The sequence below is a fragment of the Pipistrellus kuhlii genome, unplaced genomic scaffold (genome assembly GCF_014108245.1).
Source record: "Pipistrellus kuhlii isolate mPipKuh1 unplaced genomic scaffold, mPipKuh1.p scaffold_m20_p_37, whole genome shotgun sequence".
Lineage (NCBI taxonomy): Eukaryota > Metazoa > Chordata > Mammalia > Chiroptera > Vespertilionidae > Pipistrellus > Pipistrellus kuhlii.
Genome location: NW_023425537.1, coordinates 5301100 through 5325861, shown reverse-complemented (window position 1 = coordinate 5325861; position 24762 = coordinate 5301100). Strand labels below are relative to the sequence as shown.

Genomic DNA, 24762 nt, shown 5'->3' with positions numbered 1-24762 from the left:
TTCCTCTCCCAACTATTTTGATTCTCACCACTAGAGGGAGATATAGAGGTCAGTAACAAAGTCATTCCAATTTTCCTACACTATGCCTTACGTGGACCCACGGTCTGGATCAAAGACACTTGCTCCAGATCAGTGGGTAACAATTCCCTCGAAAAGCAGTTTTCATTGTAACTTACTGAAAGTGCAAACGTGAGGACTTTTTGAATCAATTCAGGTGAAAGAGTAGCCCCAAGGACTCTTTCAATTCGGTTTTTCTCTTCCTGCATATCTGCTTGCTTGTGAAGCTATAATGAAAAAATAAAGACAGAGATGGTTAAATCTACCCTGGGAGTTATGCATATGCTTATATGAGCTTCTTCCCCAGCATGGTGCAACCTTTGCTCTAGATTCTCACTGGCTAAGACTGTGGGGCATAAAATTAACAAAAGAATACTTTTAAAGATGTTTGGCACTAAATTTCTCATGCCATTTTTGTAAGTCACTATAAATAAGTGTTCGCTATATGAATGACTTTTCAGTTCTAAGCAGTTTACATCAACATCTAAGGGGTTAAACCCTTCATGGCCAAATTCTTTACACCATAGATGTCTGACTAATGTTCTGTGTTATATGAAAAAACTAGTCACTACTAATACCACTGATGATCATCAATTTAATTTAGAACAGTAAATATATAAGATGCATTATTTAAAATAACATTTTAAGAATGTTTGATGATGTACACATGTTCTTGATACATTAAATGGAAAACGGAGAGATAAAGCAAAATTATTAATTTTAAGAAGTTTAATGTGAAGGGGAAAAAACCCTGAAAACCAATAAAAATGTTAACATTAATTAATAACGGTTTCTGATCGGGGAGATTCTGCATCATTACATTTTTTTAAACTGCAAGAAGCAGCACATATTGAATGCAGAATATTAAGAAAATAGAGAAGTATAAAGAAAAAAATCAAAATACTACTATACATACATTACCAAATCAGGAATAAGATCATATTATACGTGCTATTTTGGTGATCCTGATATTTTAAATTTACAGTAAGTTTTATTTTTTATTTTTATTTTTCTAGTGTCTATTCATAGTTAATATACAAAATCTTCTTTCATAATCAGAAACATTATTATATATTTTTAAAAATTAGGACTACAAAGGTATATGAAATACTTCTTGAAGACAACTTAATTTATAGACTCTCTTGACCGTTTTTCCCCCTAAAGGTTTAACACTGACCAGTGTCTGGAGACCCCATCACAGCTCCCAGTTTCCTCTTCCTTTCCTTTGGACTCTTTTGAGCAGCAGTGTGGTAAAATAGATAGGAAGTCAGGTGATCTGGGTTCTAGTCCCAGTTTGCCTCTAACTAGCTGTGTGATCTTGACTAAGTCCTTAACCTCTCCGGGTCTCAGTTTCCCCATCTGTAAAATGAGCGGGGTGGACAGATGATTTCTAAGGTCCTTTTCAGCTCTAGTACTCAACGTCTGAACTTGGGCTTTTAGGAAGCATTTTCCCCCCCCAGGAAGAACTTGTTACACTAGTCCACTAGATGGCACCATAACACCCCATTTCAAATATACTTTGAGTTAAAGTTAATTTTATCTTGACTCATTATCCTTAAATTACCAACAAAAAATCCTCCTCATCTCTCATCAACTGTTTGTGTTATTTTTAAAAGAACTTTGACTCTGAGCCCCAGCTGAGTAGCTCCATTAGAGCATCCCAATAAGCCAAATTCGCGGGTTCGATCCCCAGTCAGCGCACTAACACAAAACAACCAATGAATATAAATAAGTATAACAACAAATCAATGTGTTTTTTCCTCTCTCCATTTCTCTCTCTAAAATCAACAAATTAAAAAACACACACAACTGATTCTGTCTTCATATGAGAGCTATTTCATAGTAAAACTGAATTATTGAGTTCCCCTGTATTAAACAGATGCAAATTCTTATACATACCAGTATAAATTCTTAAAAGTATGCCATGACATGTAAATGTCAAGATATCTGTTTTGAAATTTTTTGGAACCCTATTTTGTCTCCTACCCTATATGGAATAGATAAAAACCCATAAATATCTCATTTTATATGCAAAGAAATATATGATTTATAGTATACAGATTCACAGATTATTAAGAATGAGAAGGTACCTTAATGTCATTTAGTTGTAAGGTAAACCTAAAGTATAATTGTCTATTATTAGGAAGAAAACCCTTGCACAAGATGGGTAGTTAAAGGAGTACATTTTGAGATGGAGTTTCTTAAATCAAGTTTGTATTTTTCAGAACATTCTAATCATGTAAATAGGATTTGCTTAAAACTAAAATACTGGAAATTAGATCTGCAATTCTGATCCATTAGGATCAGTAAATATTCTTAATATAGGTGGAAGTATTAAAACACATCACACTCCTACCCTGTTCATCCCTCTAAGTGTGGATCTTTCAATGCATGAGTGTTATAAGTCAGGTGATCTGGGTTCTAGTCCCAGTTTGAGTATTTAGCACATTATGCACATTTTACTTGATGGTAATAAGACTTAGCTCCCTCATCTCTATTACAACCAATGTAATCAAGTCATTTCTTAGATAAATGCATGGATAGGGACTAGAGTATTAGGACTTTCTAACAGGTCACTGCCATTATAAGGACATGGAAAGTTTTGCCTGTATTTTTCTCTAAGCCAGAGTTAATTGTATGCTAACCACCCTGGGGAAACCAGAGAGGCTCTGCAGTCAGGTGAATTCATTTCCTGTCCATTCATAAGAGGCCCTGGCATAATCTAAACCCTTCAGATACCTGATCTATCCCTTTTCTAAGCATAGAAACAAACCTTTTGTTTTAAATGGGCAGACCCCAAGTAAATTTACATTGAAGGGGAAAATTTTAAGAACCTGACTTATTAATAAAAATAAATGAACATTTCAGTCTTAAGATTTAAGATACATAAACTGATGGTAAAAAGAAGTAAAAAATTGTTTTACTTTTTGTATCATATTGGTAGTATACATGAACAGACATTATATATTTACTAAAGGCCCGGTGCATGACATTTTGCGGGGGCAGGGTTCCCCCCCAACCCTGCCTGTGCCCTCCGGCAGTCTGGGAGCCCTCAGGGGATGTCTGACTGATGGCTTAGGCCCACTGCCTCAGCATTGCTGCGGAGGTGGGAGAGGCTCCCACCAACACCGTTGTGCTCACCAGCCTGTGCTCACCAGCCATCAGCCTAGCTTCTACGTTGAGTGTCTGCCCCCTGGTGGTCGGTGCGCATCATAGCAACCAGTCATTCTGCCATTGGGTCGATTTGCATAATACCCTTTTATTATATAGGATCCTATAGTTTCTTAATATTTGGTGTCTGCAATTACGCACACCTGTATATATTTCTTTTGCCAGGACTTTTTTTTTTTTTTTAAACCACATAAAACTCATACTATCTGTATCAATCCAAGTTCGAAAGCAGAAAATGGGAGCCCTTTCCAAATTTACTCACCTTTATCATAATGTCTAAGGTAGTGCCATCACCATGCTTCAAAACAGTTAGATAGACCTACAAGAGAATATAGGAACAAAAAAGAAGGCATCTAATTAAATGTACCTTCCAAATACTCTAAAGTTAAGTAAAGACAGAAAGCAAGTAAAAAAATTGTAACTAGCCATGTGTTGATGTTGCATATAATTGTGGCAAGAAGCTAAGAGCCCGCATGAACCGGAAAGGCAGATGGCATGTATTAAGTAAGCAAAGCCCAAGGGAATGTGCTTTGATAATCACCTTTCAGCACCACAGTGCAGACTGAGAAACTTTAAACAAATGAGAAGCTAACTACAAATCCCTTAAATACAACATATTAACACAGGGTCAGACATGATTTTCAGGTCAGTACTTAGGTAATTTTTAGTTACTATTAAATATGTTCCACACTACAAGAGTGATGCAGTCACCTAGAAATTAAGGTCATTCATTATGAAAACCTACAGGACTCCTCAGATCGGCGGAGAGAATCTGTTTCCCTTCCACATGGTCCTTAAACCGACGACGAGCTTCTTCTAACGTTGCCTTATGTCCTGCTTTTCCTAGTTTGCCCAGGACCAAGCCCCTCAGGAGTGCATCCAGATGACCTGATTGAGAAGAAAAAGAGACAAAGAACTACTTAAAAAGCCTATTTATACAAATATGCCTCCTAGATGTCTTATAATTGTGTTATATCATATCTACAGTCTTAAATAACAGAATCAATAACCTTAGTACTTGAAAGAACACTTGGTTTAAATTGATCAAATCATATGAGTGAAATGAAGTGCTAAATAGATCAGACAAGCAAATAAATTGCTAACTTTGTCTATATTCACAAATGCCAACTATCTAAATTTTCTAAATGTTCACTCCATCTAGGTAATTATACAGCTAAGGATTGTGTGTGAAAGAACAGGCTTACATCATGCAATTTTAACCCAAGATTCAGGGAAAGGCCACATACAGTACTAGTATACTGCATATAAGGAATTAAAAACTGATTTTAAAAATAAAATTTGACAGATTTATTACTCCAAAGGTATGCAAATAAGCACATAAAAGATGCTCAACATCATTGATCATTGATCATAAATGCAAATCAAAACCACAATGAGGTACCACTTCACACCCAATAGGATGGCTAGAATAAAAAGACAAATAATAACAAATGTTGACAAAGATATGGAGAAATTAGAATCCTCATATATTGCTGGTGGGAATGTAAAATGGTATGACCACTCTAAAAAACAGTCTTGCAATTACTTGGAAGGTTAAACATAGAATTACTATATCACCCAGTAATTCCACTCTTAAGTATAAACCTAAGAGAAATGAAAGCATATGCCTACACAAAAACTTGCATACAAATGTTCATAGCAGCAGTCATAATAGTAAAAAACTGGAAATAATCCAAACACCTATCAACTGATGAATAGACAAACAAAATGCAGTACTGTATTTCCATATAATGGAATATTATTTCAATTATAAAAAGGAATTAAATGATATGTAAAGCATGGATGAACCTTGAAAACATGCTAAATGAAAGAAACTAGACACAAAAGGCCACAAATGATATGACTTCATTTATGTAAAATGTCCAGAAGAGGCAAATCCATCAGATAGAAAGCACATTATTGGTTGCCAGAGACTGGGAACTGACAGCCAATTGGTATGGGGTTTCTTATGAGGTTAAAGAAATTGCTCTGGAATTAGATGATAGTAACAGTTGTGCAACCTTGTGAACATACTAAAAACTTTGAGACGAAACCGGTTTGGCTCAATTGATAGAGCATCGGCTTGGGGACTGAAAGGTCCTGGGTTCGATTCTGGTCAAGGGCATGTACCTTGGTTGTGGGCATATCCCCAGTACGGGGTGTGCAAGAGGCAGCTGATCGATGACTCTCTCTCATCGATGTTTCTAACTATCTCTCTCCCTTCCTCTCTGTACAAAATCAATAAGATATATTTAAATAAATAAATAAATAAATAAAAACTTTGAATTGTATACTTTGAAGGGTGCATTTTATGCTATATTGGTTACATTTTTTAAAAAAATTAATACAGCCGAAACCGGTTTGGCTCAGTGGATAGAACGTCGGCCTGCGGACTGGAAGGTCCCAGGTTCGATTCCTGTCAAGGGCATGTACCTTGGTTGCAGGCACATCCCCAGTGGGGGGTGTGCAGGAGGCAGCTGGTCGATGTTTCTCTCTCATTGATGTTTCTAACTCTCTATCCCTCTCCCTTTCTCTCTGTAAAAAATCAATAAATTATATTTTTAAAAAATTAATACAAATCTGATGGATCTGCAACAATACAGTGGCCAAATAAAGCTGTGGTATATTTACACAATGAAATATTCCTCAGCAATAAAAAGGAATGAACAATCTAAATCATAGTGAGTGACAAGAACATCATACTGAGTGACAGAAGCCAGATATAAAAACAGAATCCTATGTAATAAAAGAGGTAATATGCAAATCGACTGTCACACACTCACAAGATGGCTACCTATGACCAGGCTGGCAGGAGGGTTAGTGAGAGATGGCCAAACAGCTGAACAAGCAGGCTGTGTGGGGCGACCAGGCCAGCGGGGGGTGGGGAGACAGGGGCAACAGGCCAGCAGAGGGGGAGCAGTTGGGGGTGACTAGGCCAGAAGGGGGGCAGTTAGGGGCAATCAGGCTGGCACGTAGAAACAATGAGGGGTGATAAGGCCAGTGAGGGGCAGGGCAGTTAGGGGCAACCAGGCAGGCAGGCAGGTGAGCGATTAGGAGTCAGCGGTCCAGGATTGTGAGAGAGATGTCTGACTGCCGGTTTAGGCCCAATCCCCAGCAGGTGGACATTCCCCAAGGGGTCCCGGATTGGAGAGGGTACAGGCTGGGCTGAGGGGTCTCCCCCCTCCATCCATGAATTTTGTGCATCGGGCCTCTAGTATATATAGATAATGATTTCATTTATAAAAAGTTCTAGAAGAGGCAATATTAATCTAGCATTCAAAAAAGTCAGAACAGTGTTTGCCTCCCAGAATAAGACTGGTCAGGAGGAAATACCACCTTTAGTTATTAGCAGATGGTAGAAAATAATTATTTTGTCAACATTTTCTCATGGAGAGAACACACATTGAAGGCCAAATAATTTATTTAATTCAGAAAACTGGCCCTGCCCTGGCCGGTTTGGCTCCATGGTTAGAGTGCCGGCCTGTGGGGTGAAAGGTCTCGGGTTTGATTACAGTCAAGGGCATGTACCTTGGTTGCAGGCTAAATCCCTGCCACAGTCAGTACGAGTGCAGGAGGCAACCAATTGATGCGTCTCTCTCACATCAATGTTTCTCTCTGTTTCTCCCCTTCCCTTATACACTCTTTAAAAAAATATATATATATCAATGGAAAAAATATCCTCAGGTAAAGATTAACACACACAAAAAAAAAGAAAACTGGCACCTGTATCTTTACAAGTTGTATATAAGGTATCTGGTATTTATGATAATAATAAAGAAAATAATCCAAAACTCCTTACAGCTCTTCTTGACTATAAATAGGCTTTTGGAACTCATGAAAGACTTTTTATTTCCACCATTTGCTTATGCACAAATCATATTTAGCAATAAATACACATAATATAACCACCACTGTTTTTATGTTAGTGACCCATGTAACTTCACAACTTGGCTTAAAAGACCCGAGTCTTAATTTCTGGCTAGCTGAATACATAACAACATCTAGCAGATACCAAGATGAGGCTACTGCCATTGTTAACCACAGATAAGTAACAAAGAACTAATTTCCGATCAATTATTTCTCCATTCAGTACATCCTTTACCTTCTCCAGGTTTGGGGTCCCAGCCCAGTCTCTCCCCTATGGGTGAAAAGACATCTTTCACAAACTCCTGGATTTCCTCATAGAAGTCTGTGTGGGACAAGAGAGTTGAGAGAATCCCCAGGTTACAGCTCAGGTCGCTCCATACAGTATAATTGGGCTCATTCACAAAAGCCTCCATGACTTTTAGAACCTCTACAGTGCTAATGATTCCAGCTCGAGCCTGGGATAGGAAAAAACATAAATTAATCTAGTCTTCTAGCAAAAACAAAACAAAAAACACAAGCATGCATTTTTGGCATTATCTACTGCTAGTTAGTCATCTCTTTGCTTTAAAGGAAATGAGACTACAGCAGCTCAGAACACTAGACTTTAATAAAATAAAAATCCTGACAACATTCTCTACCTTTTTTGTTTTGTTTTATTTATAAAAGAGCCACTTTAAAATATGCTAAAATTCTCCCAATTTGGAGAAAATGAAAAAATAAATGAAGACAGAAAACAGTTAACTTCCTATTTCTATTCTCTTTCAGGGGTCTTGGCTTTGTTTTTCTTTTGAAAATTTTCATACGTTTAGAAAAGTTACAAAAATAGTTGGGACTTGGGTTTTTGACAGAGGCTCTTTCAAAACTGGGCCTGCAAACTATGTCAACTTTAACTTGTCCTTTACTCATTTCTAAAAGAACACATACTAGAAGGCACTACAAATTCAGAGTCCTTTCAGAATTAGCTAAGAGAGTTAAGAAAAAGAACTTCTGTTACAACAGCCAACTGCACAAACACACCACTCTCCTGGGACAGGTCTCTCTCAGCAATGAGATCAGCAGATGTGAGGTTTTGTGCATCAATGCTAATCTGTGTTTATACAAAGGAGGAATCCAAAACCAGTTACTGCAGAGGGGAGGGAAAACTTCAAGTCCAACTTAAAGGAACACTAGGACAAATCTGACAATTTTATCATAGTCAAAGGTATCTAGAAATTATCTAACCTATGTTGGAGTCATAAAAATAGCATTACTAATTGCTGCTTTAAATCTTTTCTGGAACAAAGCCAAATATAATTCTAAAGCTAATGGGCTATTACATAGTTGTTAAAAAATTCTAAACTTTCTCAGCAAAGTACAATCTACTTTAGTTAAATAGAAATCATTCTAAATCAATTAAGTATTTTTAATCACATTAGTAGGGAAATTTCTTCAAAGCTCTTACCTATTTCTATTGAAAAGAATTTCTATATTACAAAGGCTAGTTTAAGTACAGTTGTAAAAAGCTGACCTAGGAATAGTGAAATGGGATTTGTTTCTAGTAAATTATATAGGTTCAATTTTGTCATGTTAGTTAATAATTAGTCATTTGCTCTAATCCCAAAGGCATTCAACCTTTAAGAAGAACTATATTCTTCTAATTATGTTTCAGTTAGACACTCCAGGAAAAACAAAATCCTTTAATCAACAAAACCCATCACACTATGTGAGAAAGGCTCACCAAGGAGAAGAGGTCGTTCTGTAATCCCAGTCGATCCACAGGGGGCAGAGAAAGGTCACGAATGCCTGGTAATAAACTTTCCAGCATGGCCGAGCTGTACTGGGTCCGATAAAATCCAACTGTTCCCAGGTTTAACTGAAAAGATATCCAGTAGATATTATTAAATAGTTTCATTTATCTTTTAAGTCAATCTTTTGTAGGTGTGAAAGAGTTCTAGTTTTAGTATATCTGGATGAAAACAACAAAAATCATATATGCCAACAGATAGGGATTAAAATGAAACAATATATAAAGATAGAAATCAATTGTCAGAGATGAATACAAAGGCAAAAGAAAACAAACTTGACATGGTAGAGGCCAAAGTGAGGGAAAGTAGGAAGAACATGGAGGGGAGAAATGATATGGATAAGTTTCTATTTCTAAACTTAGTAAATAGTTTTAAGATTATAGAGAATATTTACTATATGTAAAAATACTTGGACAGTGGAATATCTAAGGAAGACTAATAAGCCTTTACAAACAGTAATCTATTGAGCCCAGAGCCTCAAGAGAATAACAAATGTCAGGTCCTAGATTTTAAAGAATTACATGAGCCCAAACCGGTTTGGCTCAGTGGATAGAGCATCGGCCTGTGGACTGAAAGGTCTCAGGTTCGATTCCAGTCAAGGGCATGTACCTTGGTTGCGGGCACATCCCCAGTGGTGGGTGTGCAGGAGGCAGCTGGTCGATGTTTCTCTCTCATCGATGTTTCTAACTCTCTATCCCTCTCTCTTCCTCTTTGTAAAAAATCAATTAAAAAAAAAATATATATATACAGAATTACATGAACTTAAAAAACAGTTCATATGATTTGTGAAATGAGGTTATCACTGACTGTCATTCTCTGTTGACTATTTGCCAATAATAAAAAATATTTGTAATAGTATTTATACACAAAACATTTTAATGGTAAAATAATAGTATAAGATACTTGCTATTTATATAGATATAGTAAAAAATCACATCATAATTCTAGTACAAATATTGGTTATCTTATCTTTTACTGTAGAAATAATACCTTTGTTTACCTAATTACAATCACAGTGTGCATAACTTTTTTCTCATTTATAATAAAATGTTCAATAGCTATTTAATCTTTTAGATTATAATTTCAAATGGAAATATAGTATTCTACTGAGTATAAAAATTAAAACAGAGGGAGAAATGACACTTTTCAGAAAGCACAAAAGTCCAGCTAATGTATATTACTTATTAGGAAGCTACAATTGGGAGAAAAGTTTGTAGTAGACACTTTCATTATGAAACGTATAGAACAATGAAAAACAATATTTACCAACTGTTATTTTTATGAAATGGTTTTAAAACACCAGCTAAAGAAATTTCATGTTTCAGACACAAACTGATTATTATACATCTGCTCTCACTTGATTATAGTTGTACACATACGATGACAACACATCGTTGACGTTAACATATCATTACAATGAAGGATAGTTTGAAGTTGCGAGACTACAAATGTTTTGGTTAGTGTGACTTTATACATAGTCTACTATTTCCCCCCCCTCTTTAATGCTTTGTATCTGCTTATCTACCACTCTCTGCCATAAAGGTAAATATCTAGACAATATTATTTGAAAACTAGCAATACATTTCATGTAGGAAAGTTTAGAAATGTTTTTTTCTTTGCAAGTCCTAGTCTAATATGAAGCAGAATTTAGAACCAGCCACAAAATGCATAAAAGAAGTGAGAGAAATCAATTTAGATAATATTAAAATGGTCATGCCATTTCTGGACTCACCTTTACCCATTGGTCTGGTTTAACATCCTTCAAAACCACATTCATCTCTGGCTTGTCCATTAGAATTTTCAGTTTGGCATGGTTGGGATCTTCACTAGTAGAGATTGTGATAGGAACCATCCACTGGGGACAGTCTTCTCCTTAAGCAAGAGAACAAATAGAAAACTTGAAAAATAAATTCTCACTGAAAAAAGAAAGTAAGGTGGAGAGAGAGGACTAGTATACTATGTACAGGCTTGAGCCTAACTATTAAGCCAATAGCTCATTTTTAATAGTACAAAAACTCTTTCAGGTGACCTGATTAATATTGGTGCAAAGGAAAAGAGAATTTATTAACAAAATCACAAGTCTAGCCAGGACTGGTTTGGCTCAGTGGATAGAGCGTCGGCCTGCGGACTGAAAGGTCCCGGGTTCGATTCCAGTCAAGGGCATGTACCTTGGTTATGGGCACATCCCCAGTAGGGGGTGTGCAAGAGGAGCTGATCGATGCTTCTCTCTCATCGATGTTTCTAGCTTTCTATCCCTCTCTCTTCCTCTCTGTAAAAACTCAATAAAACATATTTTTAAAAAATAATAAAAAATAAAGGACTGTTGCCATCATCACATCTGTGTCCTTTAAAAAAAAACAACACCCCAAACATAACAGTTTACTTATTTGCAGGATCACAAATACAGTGATTTTAAGCATATTTAAAATATATATATATATATATTTTATTGGTATTTTACAGAGAGGAAGGGAGAGGGATAGAGAGTTAGAAACATCAATGAGAGAGAAACATCAATCAGCTGCCTCCTGCACCTCCCCTACTGGGGATGTGCCCGAAACCAAGGCACACGCCCTCGACCGGAATCGAACCTGGACCTTTGAGTCCACAGGCCGACGCTCCATCCACCGAGCCAAACCTGTCAGGGCTTAAGCATATTTTAATATATATATATTAGAGAGAGAGAGGAAGAGAAAGGGAGATAGAAACAATGATGAGAGAGAACATCAACTGGCTGCCTACTGCACTCCCCTCACCAGGGATCGAGCCTGCAAACCCCTTGGTCCATTTGTCGATGTTCATCCAGAGTCATATTGGCTGGGCACAAATAGAGTGATTTTTAAAAAAAAATACGTTTTCATTGATTTTTACAGAGAGAAGAAGGGAGGGGGATAGAGATAGAAACATCAATGAGAGGGGTACATTATCGATTGGCTTCCTCCTGCTCACACCTACACCAGGGCTCAAGCTCTGATTGGGAATTTAACCAGTGACTTCTTGGTTCCTGGGCCATCACTTAAGTACTGAGCAACACTGGCCAGGCCAAATACAGTGATTTTAATTTAACTGTTGTATTCCCTTTACAGAGCAATAAAGACATCAATGATTTTTACTGTCTTAAAGAAATTTCAAGTATGTAAAAGCTCTCATATAGCATTTAAAAACCAATACTAAGGTACAGTCTTTAACAGTACCTTATATACTACTGAAACACTAGCGGTTGGTTTTTGTTTGTTTGTTTGTTTGTTTTTGTTTTTTAAATATATTTTATTGATTTTGTACAGAGAGGAAGGGAGAGAGAGAGAGAGTTAGAAACATCGATGAGAGAGTCATCGATCAGCTGCCTCTTGCACACCCCCTACTGGGGATATGCCCGCAGCCAAGGTACAAGCCCTTGACCAGAATCGAACCCGGGACCCTTCAGTCCCCAAGCCGACGCTCTATCCATTGAGCCAAACCGGTTTCGGCTAGAGGTTGGTTTTTATTTTTCTGATAGACAGGATACACCCTGGGCACTAATGGATTCCAAAATGGACAAGTCATATCTAAAAGCCAAAGCTTTTGTGAGACATACACATATTCTTAGGGATCAGACAGCAAAATTAACTTTGCATTAAGATGTCAAACAAAGGAGTGTCACTGTCCAATAGTACATCAAAGGAACATTTTAATAAGTTATATGCCTTTATGCTATCAGGCTAAACCATAAATTAAAATTTCCTCTCAACACTGGGATATTTCAGGTTTTAACACTGCCTATATTAGTCATAGAGTATTAGTTAGACCTGCAAAACCTGTCAGTGCTACAATGCAGATTGCAGGTGTGAGGCAGAAAATGGCAACTGTGACCTTAAAGATCTATTTGGATAATACATGTGTCCTCTAACTTTCAAACATATTTATTAAAAGAATAATTTTAAATGCTAAAGAAGGTTAAGGGTAGAAGGCTGTATCTTTCAACCTTAATCGAATGCATATTTTGGTGGATTGAAGATTAAAAGGCATTGGCGATTCTGATATACACCTCCCCCTGATTCTGATATACACCTCCCCCTGCTATTCTAAAGAGGTTTAAAATAAATACAGAAAACTGTATTTTTTCTTATTTTTCAATTAATCTTTATTTTCCTGGATAAAAGAATCTAATGACATGTAGAGATATTTTTTAAAAAAACAGAGATGAGTGGTAAGAGTATAAATTCATGGAATCCAATTATTTTGTTTGAATTCCTACTTTTTAAAAATTATTTTTAAATATATTTTTTATTGATTTCAGAGAGGAAGGAAAAAGGGGAGATAGAAACATCAATGATAAGAGAGAATCACTGATCGGCTGCCTCCTGCACACACCCCTTTCTGGGGATTGAGCCTACAACCCAGGCATTTGCCCTGACCGGGAATCAACCCATGACCTCCTGGTGTATAAGTCACTTCTTAACCACTGAGCCATGCCTGCTGGGCTGAATTCCTACTCTTTAACTCATTAGAGAATTAACTCAAAGTGACCTTGGGCAATTTAACTAACCTACCTATGCTTCAGCTCCCTCATTTGTAAAGTGGAAATAATTTTACTTACCCAATAGGATTGCTGAGATTATAAAATAAGGGTCAATTACAGAGCTAGCACTATAATATATCTAAATAGTCATTGGGCTTTATTTATTTATTTACTTACTTATGCCCAGAATTAAAAAAAAAATTAATTAGCCACCCAAACAAGCGTGTATTAAGTCTTCTTTTAGGCATTAAGGCTAGAGAATCACTGCTTGGGTGTTCCTATGCTTCTTCATACACAGAGACATGGAATAAAAAAATCTAAGAATATGACATTATATATACTTCGTAAATCCCCTTTCTTAATTTTTAAAAATTGATTTGGAAGTGAGAGAAAGTGGTAGTGGGACACACACACACACACACACACACACACAGAGAAAGAGATGTCGATAAGTTGTTGCACTTATTTAGACATTCACTGGTTGACTCTTGTATGTGACCTGACCAAGGATCAAATCCACAACCTCAGCATATCAGGACAGTGCTCCAACCAACTGACCTACCCAGTCACAGCATGGATCTTTCTTGATTTTCTGGATTTCATTTTTATTCTATTACCACTTCCTTGTTTTTTTAATTCTACTAAAATTTTTTAAAAATGGATAATTATTGCCGAAATTGGTTTGGCTCAGTGGATAGAGCGTCGGTCTGCGGACTGAAGGGTTCCGGGTTCAATTCCGGTCAAGGGCATGAACATTAGTTGTGGGCATATCCCCAGTGGGGGGTGTGCAGGAGGCAGCTGGTCGATGTTTCTTTCTCATCAATGTTTCTAGCTCTCTATCCCTCTCCCTTCCTCTCTGTAAAAAAAAATCAGTAAAATATATTTTAAAAAATAAAATAAGAATGGATAATTATTTCCTATTAGTTGAAACACTACTGGTATGGTATCCAAAGTCATAGATCAACTGCCACTTATAGCCATTTGCTTACCAACATATGGTCCACTGGCACAGAATTTCCTTTGGGACAGCTTCAGTAATCGGTCATTTTCTACCTAAAGAAACAAAGCAAAGGCTATAGTAGTATAAAATTATTTTCTTTTTTGGAAGAGGCAACATTTCTGTGACAAAGTACAGGCAGTCCTCAGGTTATGTTGGACTACTTTACGTCGTTTCGTGGTTATGTCGCTGTCACCCATTTACAGTATTTATATGGGGAGAGAAAAAGTTCCATCATTTTAACGTATGTGCATATGTGCTTTATGTTTTTTATTATTATTATTTTTTACCACAAGGGATTGTTATCTTTCTTTAAATTTTTTTTTAATAATCAGGGATTATCATCTTTCTTTTATTTTATTTTTTTACTATTTCACTTCATTATGCTGTATGTACTCCAAGTGAGTGACGTAGACACTTATGTAGGTGGGTTACCAATTATGGCGAAAATCGAGTTACGTTGCGCCGTACTAACGGATCTCTGATGTAACCTGAGGACTGCCTGTAGAAGGTAAAACCAGTATAATCAAATGTCATGTAAGTACACAAGAAATGCAATGATGATGCTATAGGATAGTGAAAGGTCACTATTTCTTATTTAGGCTTCAAAATAACAATCTAAATAATAAAGAGCTATTATGCAAATAGTTATAATGCCCTGACGCTTAACGACAGATCAGCAGGAGGCTGTGTGTGCCACAGGCGCGGGTGGGCAGGACTTGCACGAGCCTCCAGGCCTAGGGACGGGAGGCTCACAATTCTACCCCAGGCGCCGGGCCCAGGGACGGGAGGCTCTCGGAGGCTTGCATTCCCGCTCCTGGCGCTAGGCCCAGGGATGTGAGGATTGTGGCACTGGCCCCAGGAACAAGAGCCTCGTAGAGGTCTACCTCTTTGGGGTGATGGATCAAGGGACTCCTGCATTGTGACAGAGCATAGACCAGGCTGGGGGACCTCACCCAACTGCATGAATTTCATGCACAAGGCCACGAGAAGTCTAAATAAAAGAGCAGGTTCTATGTAATATGGTTCCTCAGAAGAAATATGAATCCAGATAAAAACTTTAAAGGATTAAAGTTCTCAAAAGGATACATAACAGTAAGTAATACTACAAAAAGTTATTTTAGATTATCATGTGAACTCAAAGTTCAGAATTCAAACTTTCAGAATGACTTATAAGCATAAAAAAAGCACACTCCTTGTTTTTAAAGGTTAAGCTTTGCAATGAAACAACAAAGTATGGGGGAAACTAAAAAGCCAGAAGCAACAAAGGCAAGTATGTGATTTTTAGAGAGAGAGGAAAAGGGAGAGGAAGAAATCCAAAATTGTTTTAATTACAGAGCTCTCCTATTTCCCACCAAATATGATTGATGCATTCACTAAACTGCCTTTTCAAATGCTTTCAGCCAATCTGAGAGGTATTTTTTATTATAAAACTAAAGGCCTGGTATATAACATTTGTGTACTGTGTGTGTGTGTGTGTGTGTGTGTCCCTCAGCTCAGCCTGCACCCTCTTGCAGTCCACGACCCCTCAGGGGATGCCCAACTGCTGGCTTAGGCCCACTCCTCTGTGGGAGCGCCGCTCAGCCAGAGCCTGGGCTCACTGCTCCTTAGCACGGCCTTGGAAGTGGGAGAGGCTCCCACAACAGCCGCTGCGCTCACCAACCATGAGCCGGGTTCTGGCTTAGTGGCACTCCCCCTGTGGGAGTGCAGTGACCACCAGGGGACAGCTTCCATGTTGAGTGTCTGCCCCCCGTGGCCAGTGCACATCATAGCGACCAGTCGTTCTGCCGTTCGGTCAATTTGCATATTAGGGTTTTATTATATAGGAGAATACAATCATTTTTAAGGTTAAGATGTGGCTTTGGAAGGTTAACTTACACTGTAATGTACCATGTAAATTTGGGTGCATTTTGAGGGCTGGTTTAAATGTCACCTAGAATTCTTAAAGTACATAAAAATAAATTTGAAACCATTGATTGAATTTCACTTAATATTAGACAAATTGAGGGACTTTTTATTAAGTTTACCTGTTCTGCTTCCACATAAATGAGGGGGAATCCCATTTGTTTGGTCCAGGTATTCATCACCGCTGCTATAGGTTTACCACTAGCACCTTCTAAACATTCCCAAAGGTCCTCTAGGAGATACACAAACAATGAAAATGTAAATGTTCACATTTTTATTTTCCTAAAAAAAAAACAGCACAAGTTTTATATGTGAGGTTTTTGACAATGCATTGCTGACCAACTCTTCGATTCTTTCATGTTCAGGAAACAAACAGCAGGCCAAATTAACATCCTCCTTGTCTTATCATTAAGTTAACTCTATTACAAAAAATGGTCTTATATTCTAAGATGTTCCTAACTTTTCTAATTTATTAAAAATTACAAATTAAAACAAACCAAAGAGAACAGGTGAGTTTGAACAAGAATAAATAGAAACAAACAAATGGAAACACATTTAAGATTACAACTAAACAATCATTCACAAACATAAAACCATTATATTCACTCAATTAACAGAGTTAAAAAATACTCAATAAAGCTGAGGTGGTGGTAGAGTGAGTAAAACAGTAATGCCATGAGACATATACTATAATGGGAGTAGGAACAGAGAAAAAGCAATTAAAGGAAAACCCAAATAAAATAAAGGCTTCACGAGAGTTGACTTTTTGGCCTGCACCCTGAAAAAGAGTTGTTCGTTAGACAGATATAAACCACTAGCTCATTCCAATTAGGCAGAATAAATGGTCTATGTACAAAGATAAAAGTATAAGAAAAGACAGAAAATAACAAAAAATAGCAATATGTTCAATTAGCTGAAAACAGAGGGTACATGTGTGGGAATAACGAGCAATGAAAATGTAAAAGTAGGCAGGGCTGAGCTGCTGAAGACTGTATGACTTACAAAGAAGTACTGACTATCGAGGGAATGTGGCATTCTCATTACTTTACTTTTAAAATCTTTATTGTTGAAAGTATTACATATGTCTCTTTTCCCCATGGACCCCTCCACATTCCCAGTATTTTTAATCAGTAGGGTGATGTAATCAGATATTCACTTCAGAAAGATAATCCTAGCTAGCCTCAGAGAGAGAGATGAAACTGAATAGAGTGGGGCAAGACAAGTAGTGAGTTAATAGGCAACTGCAAAGTTCAATAGATCATGAAGGCAGGCATGAATTAAGGAAAGTGCAGTGAGATAGAAAGAGGGCACTGGAACTGCTGCGAGAGGATACAGATGATAACTGCAATGTATCTGAACTGCCAACTGTCTTTCATAAACCACAAAACAAATCAAAAAAAGGTATACGGTGGGCCTTGCTATTCACGTGTGGCCTATGAACTAGTAGCACGGGCTCCACCTGGGAGCCTGTTAGAAATGCAGACTCTCAGACCTTACCCCAGACTTACTGAATTATAAACATTCTAATAGATCCCAGGTGATTATATGTCCATTATAATTTAAGAAGCACAAGGTAGTTCCCTCATATATTATATACGGGCATACCTTGGATATACTGCAAGTTCTGTTCCAGAACACCACAATAAAGCAAATATCTCAACAAAGTGAGTCACATAAATATTTTGGTTTCCAATGCATAAAATAGTTATGTTTATATTATACTATAATCTATTAAGTGAGAAATAGTATTATGTCTAAAAATGTACATATCTTAGTTAAAAATATTATATTGCTAAAAAATACTAACCATTGTCTGAGTCTGTTTGAAAAATGGCACTGACAGACTTGCTCAATGCAGGGTTGCCATAACCTTCAATTTGTAAAAAACACAACATCTGCGAAGTACAATAAAAACAAGGTATGCCTGTATACGCATGCCAAAGATTCATAAAACTTGCAAGAGTACATTTTTCTGTAGTCCTTCTTTAAGGAACAGAATGCCTCTATTTTACAAACTAAAATGGAAATTTATGGGGCTGAGAGTGGGGTGTGAAGGCTACATCATGTCCTGAATAGAGGGGAGATTGTATTTTTAAATCGCAGGTTACAAACCTAAGGAACACCCTTATAGCCAGGACTCTGAACTTCTGTCATTCTATTAACACTAATGACATTACATAAATCTTGCTTTTTTTAAAACTATTTCTGTTCACTGACGGACTCAAAACTATGACTCTGGCTCTTTTTCATAGCCAATCAATTCTTAAGCTTTCATTCATCCTTTTGACTCTGATAGCAAATAAACTATAGACCATCACACGCAAAAATTTCTTAAGATTTTACATCATTGAAACTCTAATTCCGTATATTAACTTCTAAAAGTGGTTAATCTGCAGCTATTTTAATGATTAATGATTAATTTAGGGCAATAAAACCAACAAATAGTCAAAAAAGAACAAGCTCTGGTAAGGTAAACAGCACTCTTCAGACTCTCTTAAGTGGCAAAACACTGAGCTATGGAAAGCTGACTATTGAAGGACGATGACCAAAAGATAATGGGCTCTGACTTAACAAATGGCATAAAATAAGTCAACTTCATTTCCTATCCATCGCAAAGAAAGTAAAGCAGCTAGAAAAAAGTAAGTGTCCCACTTCCATTTCTCTCTCAAGCTATTAAAGATTACCTGTGGCAGCATTCTTTTGCTGGAACTTGGTTAAATACATGTTCATTCCTTTCTTAAAGTCCTGAGAAAATACAATTTTTAAAAATTCAAGAGTCAGACTTCAGAATTTATAGTATATTTACATATTAATACTCAAAAGCTACTTTACTAAAATTATTGAGTGTCAGATTTATTGAAATACATATATGTCTACTGCCTTTTATTTATTTTAAAATATATACTTTTATTGGTTTTACAGAGGAAGGGAGAAGGAGAAATAGAAACATCAATGATGAGAGAGAATCATTGATCAACTGCCTCCTGCATGCCCCTTATAAGGGATCAACTCTGAAACCCAGGCATGTGCCCTGACTAGGAATCAAACCATGATTGCTTGGTTCATAGGTCAATGTTCAACCACTGAGCCACACTGGCCAGGCTACTGCCTTTTATTTAAGAATGCATACTGTGGCCCTGACTGGTTTGGCTCAGTGGATAGAGCATCGGCCTGTGGACTGAAGGGTTCAGGGTCGATTCCAGTCAAGGGCATGTACCTTTGTTGTGGGCACATCCCCAGTAAGGGGTGTGGGGCACATCCCCAGTAAGGGGTGTGCAGGAGGCAGCTGATCGATGTTTCTAACTCTCTATTCCTCTCCCTTCTTCTATGTAAAAAATTAATAAAATAAAAAAATGCATACTCTGGCCCTGACTGGTTGGCTCAGTTTGTTCAAGTCCTGTATACTAAAAGATCATGGGTTTGATTCCCAGTCAAGGCACATACCCAGGTTGTGTGGATAAAGGGGGCAACTGATTGATGTTCCACTGTCACATTAATGTTTCTCTCTTAAAAAAAGAAAAATCAATAATAATAAAAAAATGCATACTCTGCCTTCTCCTTTTAAGTTTTATACCAGCCTTCCACCCACTTCCAAACATATTTGTATATCATTCATCTAAGAGATCATAAGAGTCAATATAAAAAAATAAAGACAATCCAGTAATGTAATATTCTTCTAGATGCAAAAAAAACAATAAAAACTTTACTTAGAAACTTAATCTAATTAAGATCTTTTTTTTCACCATAAAAGAATAGAAAACTTTAAAAATTGCTTTTTTACCGTATCCCCAATGTAGTCATGCAGCATACGGATGACAGATGCACCTTTGCTATATGATATAGCATCAAATATCTCATCAACTTCAGAAGGATGGCCCACACTGACCTGGTAGACAGTGTAATTCAAGGTTATGACAGGAAGCAGACAATCTATAATATGAATTACATAAAAAGCTTTCTAGGAAAATACTTCTAATATGATACTTTTCTACATTTAGTTCCCTCATAATGTATAACGATGACCCTTAAATATGTGTGTGTGTGTGTGTGTGTGTGTGTGTGTGTGTGTGTGAGTGTGTGTGTGTGTGTATCATGATCCCTGTCAACTCTTAGGGTCCAGTCTTGGCTCTACTTTGCTTGGGATGCAAGTCACTATCAATCTGTGTATTGGTGGTGGTAGTGAATGGGAGTGGAGAAGAGAGCAATGAAAACACTTTCTTTCTTTCTTTCTTATGGTTTATAATTATATAGGACCTTGGTTAAATATGTCAAAGTAGATTATAAGTCTAGTTCTTTGAAAACAAAATTTATACATATAAACTTAGCTAAAGTAACAAACAGGTAAGTCAAGAGAATTAAAAAATATATATAAACAGATAATGACAACAATAAAAGAATATGTTCAGAATTTTCTTTGAAACAATGGAATGATAATGTTCCCCTATGCATATTACTCAATAGATATGGTTCTCCCATACTATTCAATAAAAATATATTTAATGAATGCTTAAGGGTACATAGTACTTGAGTCTACTAAGATCAATTTTTACAGTGTCTATCTTAAAAAGAAACATAATTAGACCAGTCTTGCTAGATTTTCAAGACTGGAAATATAAACTATAAAAATGAGTGAATCACCCATGCAATTTTCAGAGTTTTAAATAGCTCTGTAACAAATTACTTCATTAAAAATGAGAGCAATGGTTAAAATTATGGCTCACTTCAATAGGATGGCTGTTATCTAAGGCATCAAGCTCCTGTGCACGTGTATAATCAGCAGAAACAAACTGAGTCCAGATATCATACTCTGGGAAGCAGTGGTCTACACACAGATATTCAATCCAGGATGCAAAGCCTTCATTTAACCATAGATGTGTCCACCATTCCTAAAAACAAAAGAGAAATATGTAAAGAAAACAAAATACTTCTCATTCCACTCATTTGAAAAACTCACATGTCCTTTCCACTATACTCTAAAACTTGCCAATTTAATGAACTAAAATAAAAAATTAGTAAATAACTAAAATCTCTCTTTTTTAATCCCCAGCTGAGAATATGTTTCTACTGATTTGAGAGAGAGTCAGAGAGAGGGAGGGAGAGAGAGAAACATCAGCTGGTTGTCTCCTGTACTTTCCTGACCGGGTTTAAATCCACAATCTTTCTGTGTACTGGACAATGCTCCAACCCACTGGGCCATACAGGCCAGGGCAATAATTCATATATCTGAACTACAGGCTCTACAGCAGCGGTTCTCAATCTGTGGGTCGCGACCCACTACTAGCAGGGTTACCTAACACCATCGGAAAACACAGATATTTACATTACGATTCATAACAGTAGCAAAATTATAGTTATGAAGTAGCAACGAAAATAATTTTATGGTTGGGGGTCACCACAACATGAGGAACTGTATTAAAGGGTCGAGGCATTAAAAAGGTTGAGAACCACTGGCCTAAGGGCTGCCAGTTCAATTCCTAGTCAAGTGCATGTACCTGGGTTACAGGTTTCATCTCTGGCCCTGCTTTGGGAGTGTGCAGATGGCAACCGATCTCTCTCTCTCTCTCTCTCTCTCTCTCTCTCTCTCTCTCTCTCTCTCTCTCTCTCTCTCTCTTCTCTCCCCTTCCTCTTCCCTTTCCACTTTCTTTAAAAATCAATGGAAAAAATATCCTAGGATGAGCCGAAGCCAGTTTGGCTCAGTGGATAGAGCCTCGGTCTGCAGACTGAAAGGTCCCGGGCTCGATTCCGGTCAAGGACATGTACCTTGGTTGCAGGCACATCCCCAGTGGGGGATGTGCAAGAGGCAGCTGGTCGATGTTTCTCTCTCATCGACGTTTCTAACTCTCTATCCCTCTCATTTCATCTCTGTGTAAAATCAATAAAAATTGAGGATGAGGATTAACAAAACAACCACAACAAAAAAAACCTCCCCCCAAAACAAACAAACAAACAAAAAAAACATACACAAACAAACCCTGAAAGCTACTAGGACCAAACAAGAAAAACTGGAAAACTATTTCCATAATGTCTGAGAAAAATCATTGTTTATGGATGAGTTAAACATTCTAGATAAATAGAAAAGCAGTACTGCTTATATAAGAATTAGGTGAGATGAACAGTAATGGCAGTAAGTAGTTCAGTAATGAATGGTATTTAAGCATTTATCAAATAGAAAATTCTCACCTGTTAAGAATTAATAGGGGGATGGACAAAGAATATAATGGGTCAAAAAATCAACTTTTATTTTCTTAAAGCACATTTTAGAGATTTTAATATAATTTTCATTACAGTTGATTAAATCTCTTATGAAAAGAAAAAGATATATAAATCCATGCTAAATGCTAAAGGACTAATGCAATGGTAAAAAACAAAAAGGCATTTTAAAATTCTGAAAAGACCAAGATTTTCCAATATTAAGTGATAAATGGCTATTTGTCTAAGTGTTTTGTACTACTAGCCTCCATTAAGATAGCTGGTACAAAGCTATTCTCCAATCTATCTCCAAGCCCTTGAATTTCAGTTATTGAAACAACTAGTATTTAATAACTACAATAGTTACTCAAATCAGATAAAAAGCTGCTTAAAATCAATATAATAATGCACATATTTCCCCAAGAGTTATTACTGGTAGTTTCAAAATAAAATCATAAAAAATAAAGTTGGCTGAAAGCTGAGCCAAAAAAGAAATTGTTTAGTAGCAACAAACTTGTTGCATTAAGTAGAAAAAAACATTTATGTACATATCTGAATATGCATACTTAATTCCACATAAAATTATATTTCAAAAAAATGTTTTTTCACCCCTAAGTAAAATTTTAAACATCCAAAGTAAAAGGATAGAGTTTACTTTCAAGAGCTGACTTCCTTTAGAAACTGTCTCAGACATGTCATAGTTGCTACATGTCTTACTTTCTTGCTTATTTCTGTGACATATGGTCTTAACTAACACCCAAGTCAGGTTTTGCTCTTTGGCAGCCTAAAATGCCATCAGGGATTTGGCTGACTCCAAAATCTCCAGTTCTTCCTTTGCAGAGGTACTTCTAGTTCACTAATTAAAGCCTGTGCTCCCAAGCTTTAACATAATTGGCTATTGTAGATGATATTTATTTACACTAATTCTGCAATTTCTTTGCTTGAATTTCTATTAAATTTCAATATAACATTTTAGGCAATAAAAAATAAAAAAAAACAGACCCCGAAAAACATTTCAATATAATCGAACTACAAGCCTGGAGCATGAAATTCATGTGTATAGGGAGGGTACTTCAGCCTGGCCTATGCCCTTGGGGGATATCTGACTGATGATTTAGGCCCGATCCCTAGGGGCCTAAACCGGCAGTCAGACAACTCTCTTGCAATCTGGGATGCTGCATGCAACAGTGACCATACTTTTCATACAGATGAAAAGCATCTTGCTGCCCTAGCTGGTTTGACTCAATGGACAGAGCATCAGTCTGTGAACTGAAGGGTCCCAGGTTTGACTCTGGCCAAGGACACATGCCTGGGTTGCGGGCTTGATCCCTAGTGGGGAGCATGCAGGAGGCAGCCAATCAATGATCCTCATCATTGATGTTTCTATCCTTCTTTCCCTCTTCCTTCCTCTCTAAAATCAATAAAATATATTTAAAAAGAAAGAAATAAAAAAAAGCATCTTGCAGCTATATATTTTTTGTCCTGATTATAAAAAGTAGCACATAAAAAAAAAAAAAAAGTAGCACATAGCATGATCCTTCTAGGCAGTAGTACCATTTTCCCCATCTTATGGGTAGAAAAACTGAAGCAGAGAGAAGTTAATTGGCTTTGTCACACAATGGTAAGTGTCAGAATCAGGGCTGGCCACAAAATGTGCAAGCCAGAGTCCATGCATGTCACTGCATCATCCTGTTTTTTCAGTGGTAGAGTAGCCTTGCCAGGTTTTAATCTTTAACTCTAAGAGACTTCAATATATAGGGTAGAATATTAGGTAGATTATTAGGTAGATTATTAGGTAGATTCTATATAGGGTAGAATCCCTAGACCTTGCCGACAATGAGAGTCCATCTGTGGGGCAACCGGTGGGCAGGACAATTGGGGGTGACCAGAGTGATTGGGGGGGCCTGCTGGTGCCTGCCTTGGCTGGCGACATGGCACCGCCCACTAACCAGCCCTGCCCACTGACCACTGATCCCTGTCGCATCCCTCTCGGGGGGAAGGAGAACAGATGCCCCATTTATTTCTGTGGCACAATGTTCCAGGCAACCCTGAAATACTATGTAGCCAAAATAATGTGCAGCAGGATGAAGATAAATATAGTTGAGCACTTAAAAATATTAAATACCATAGTAACAAGATTTCCAAACCATTGATGGGCGAGTTCATGTCCCACAACCAGAGCAACCCACTGGCGTGATGAAGAACAGGAATTTTTTGAATCAATAAGCAATGCAGTCTCCCTGTATTTAAAAAAATAATAATAATAATTAAACAATAAAAATATAATAAAAACA

General features: G+C 37.1%; 1 protein-coding gene across 4 annotated transcripts in view; it reads right to left on the bottom strand.

Annotated features, from left to right (window-relative positions):
* The window catches only part of NPEPPS (aminopeptidase puromycin sensitive), a 62290-nt gene that overhangs the window by 5166 nt on the left and 32362 nt on the right, over positions 1-24762 (bottom strand). For 2 of the 4 annotated variants that reach the window (XM_036407649.1, XM_036407650.2), the window contains 12 exons: positions 24594-24708; positions 21001-21165; positions 20061-20165; positions 18964-19024; positions 16402-16511; positions 14367-14430; positions 10612-10751; positions 8813-8947; positions 7331-7550; positions 3974-4116; positions 3491-3547; positions 177-284 (listed from right to left, as the gene is read on the bottom strand). In XM_036407649.1, coding sequence (XP_036263542.1) covers positions 177-284; positions 3491-3547; positions 3974-4116; positions 7331-7550; positions 8813-8947; positions 10612-10751; positions 14367-14430; positions 16402-16511; positions 18964-19024; positions 20061-20165; positions 21001-21165; positions 24594-24708 — 1423 coding nt within the window. Of the gene's footprint in view, positions 1-176; positions 285-1234; positions 1417-3490; positions 3548-3973; positions 4117-7330; positions 7551-8812; positions 8948-10611; positions 10752-14366; positions 14431-16401; positions 16512-18963; positions 19025-20060; positions 20166-21000; positions 21166-24593; positions 24709-24762 lie in introns of all 4 variants that reach the window. The other 2 variants (XM_036407653.2, XM_036407652.2) reach the window with 2 other exon arrangements.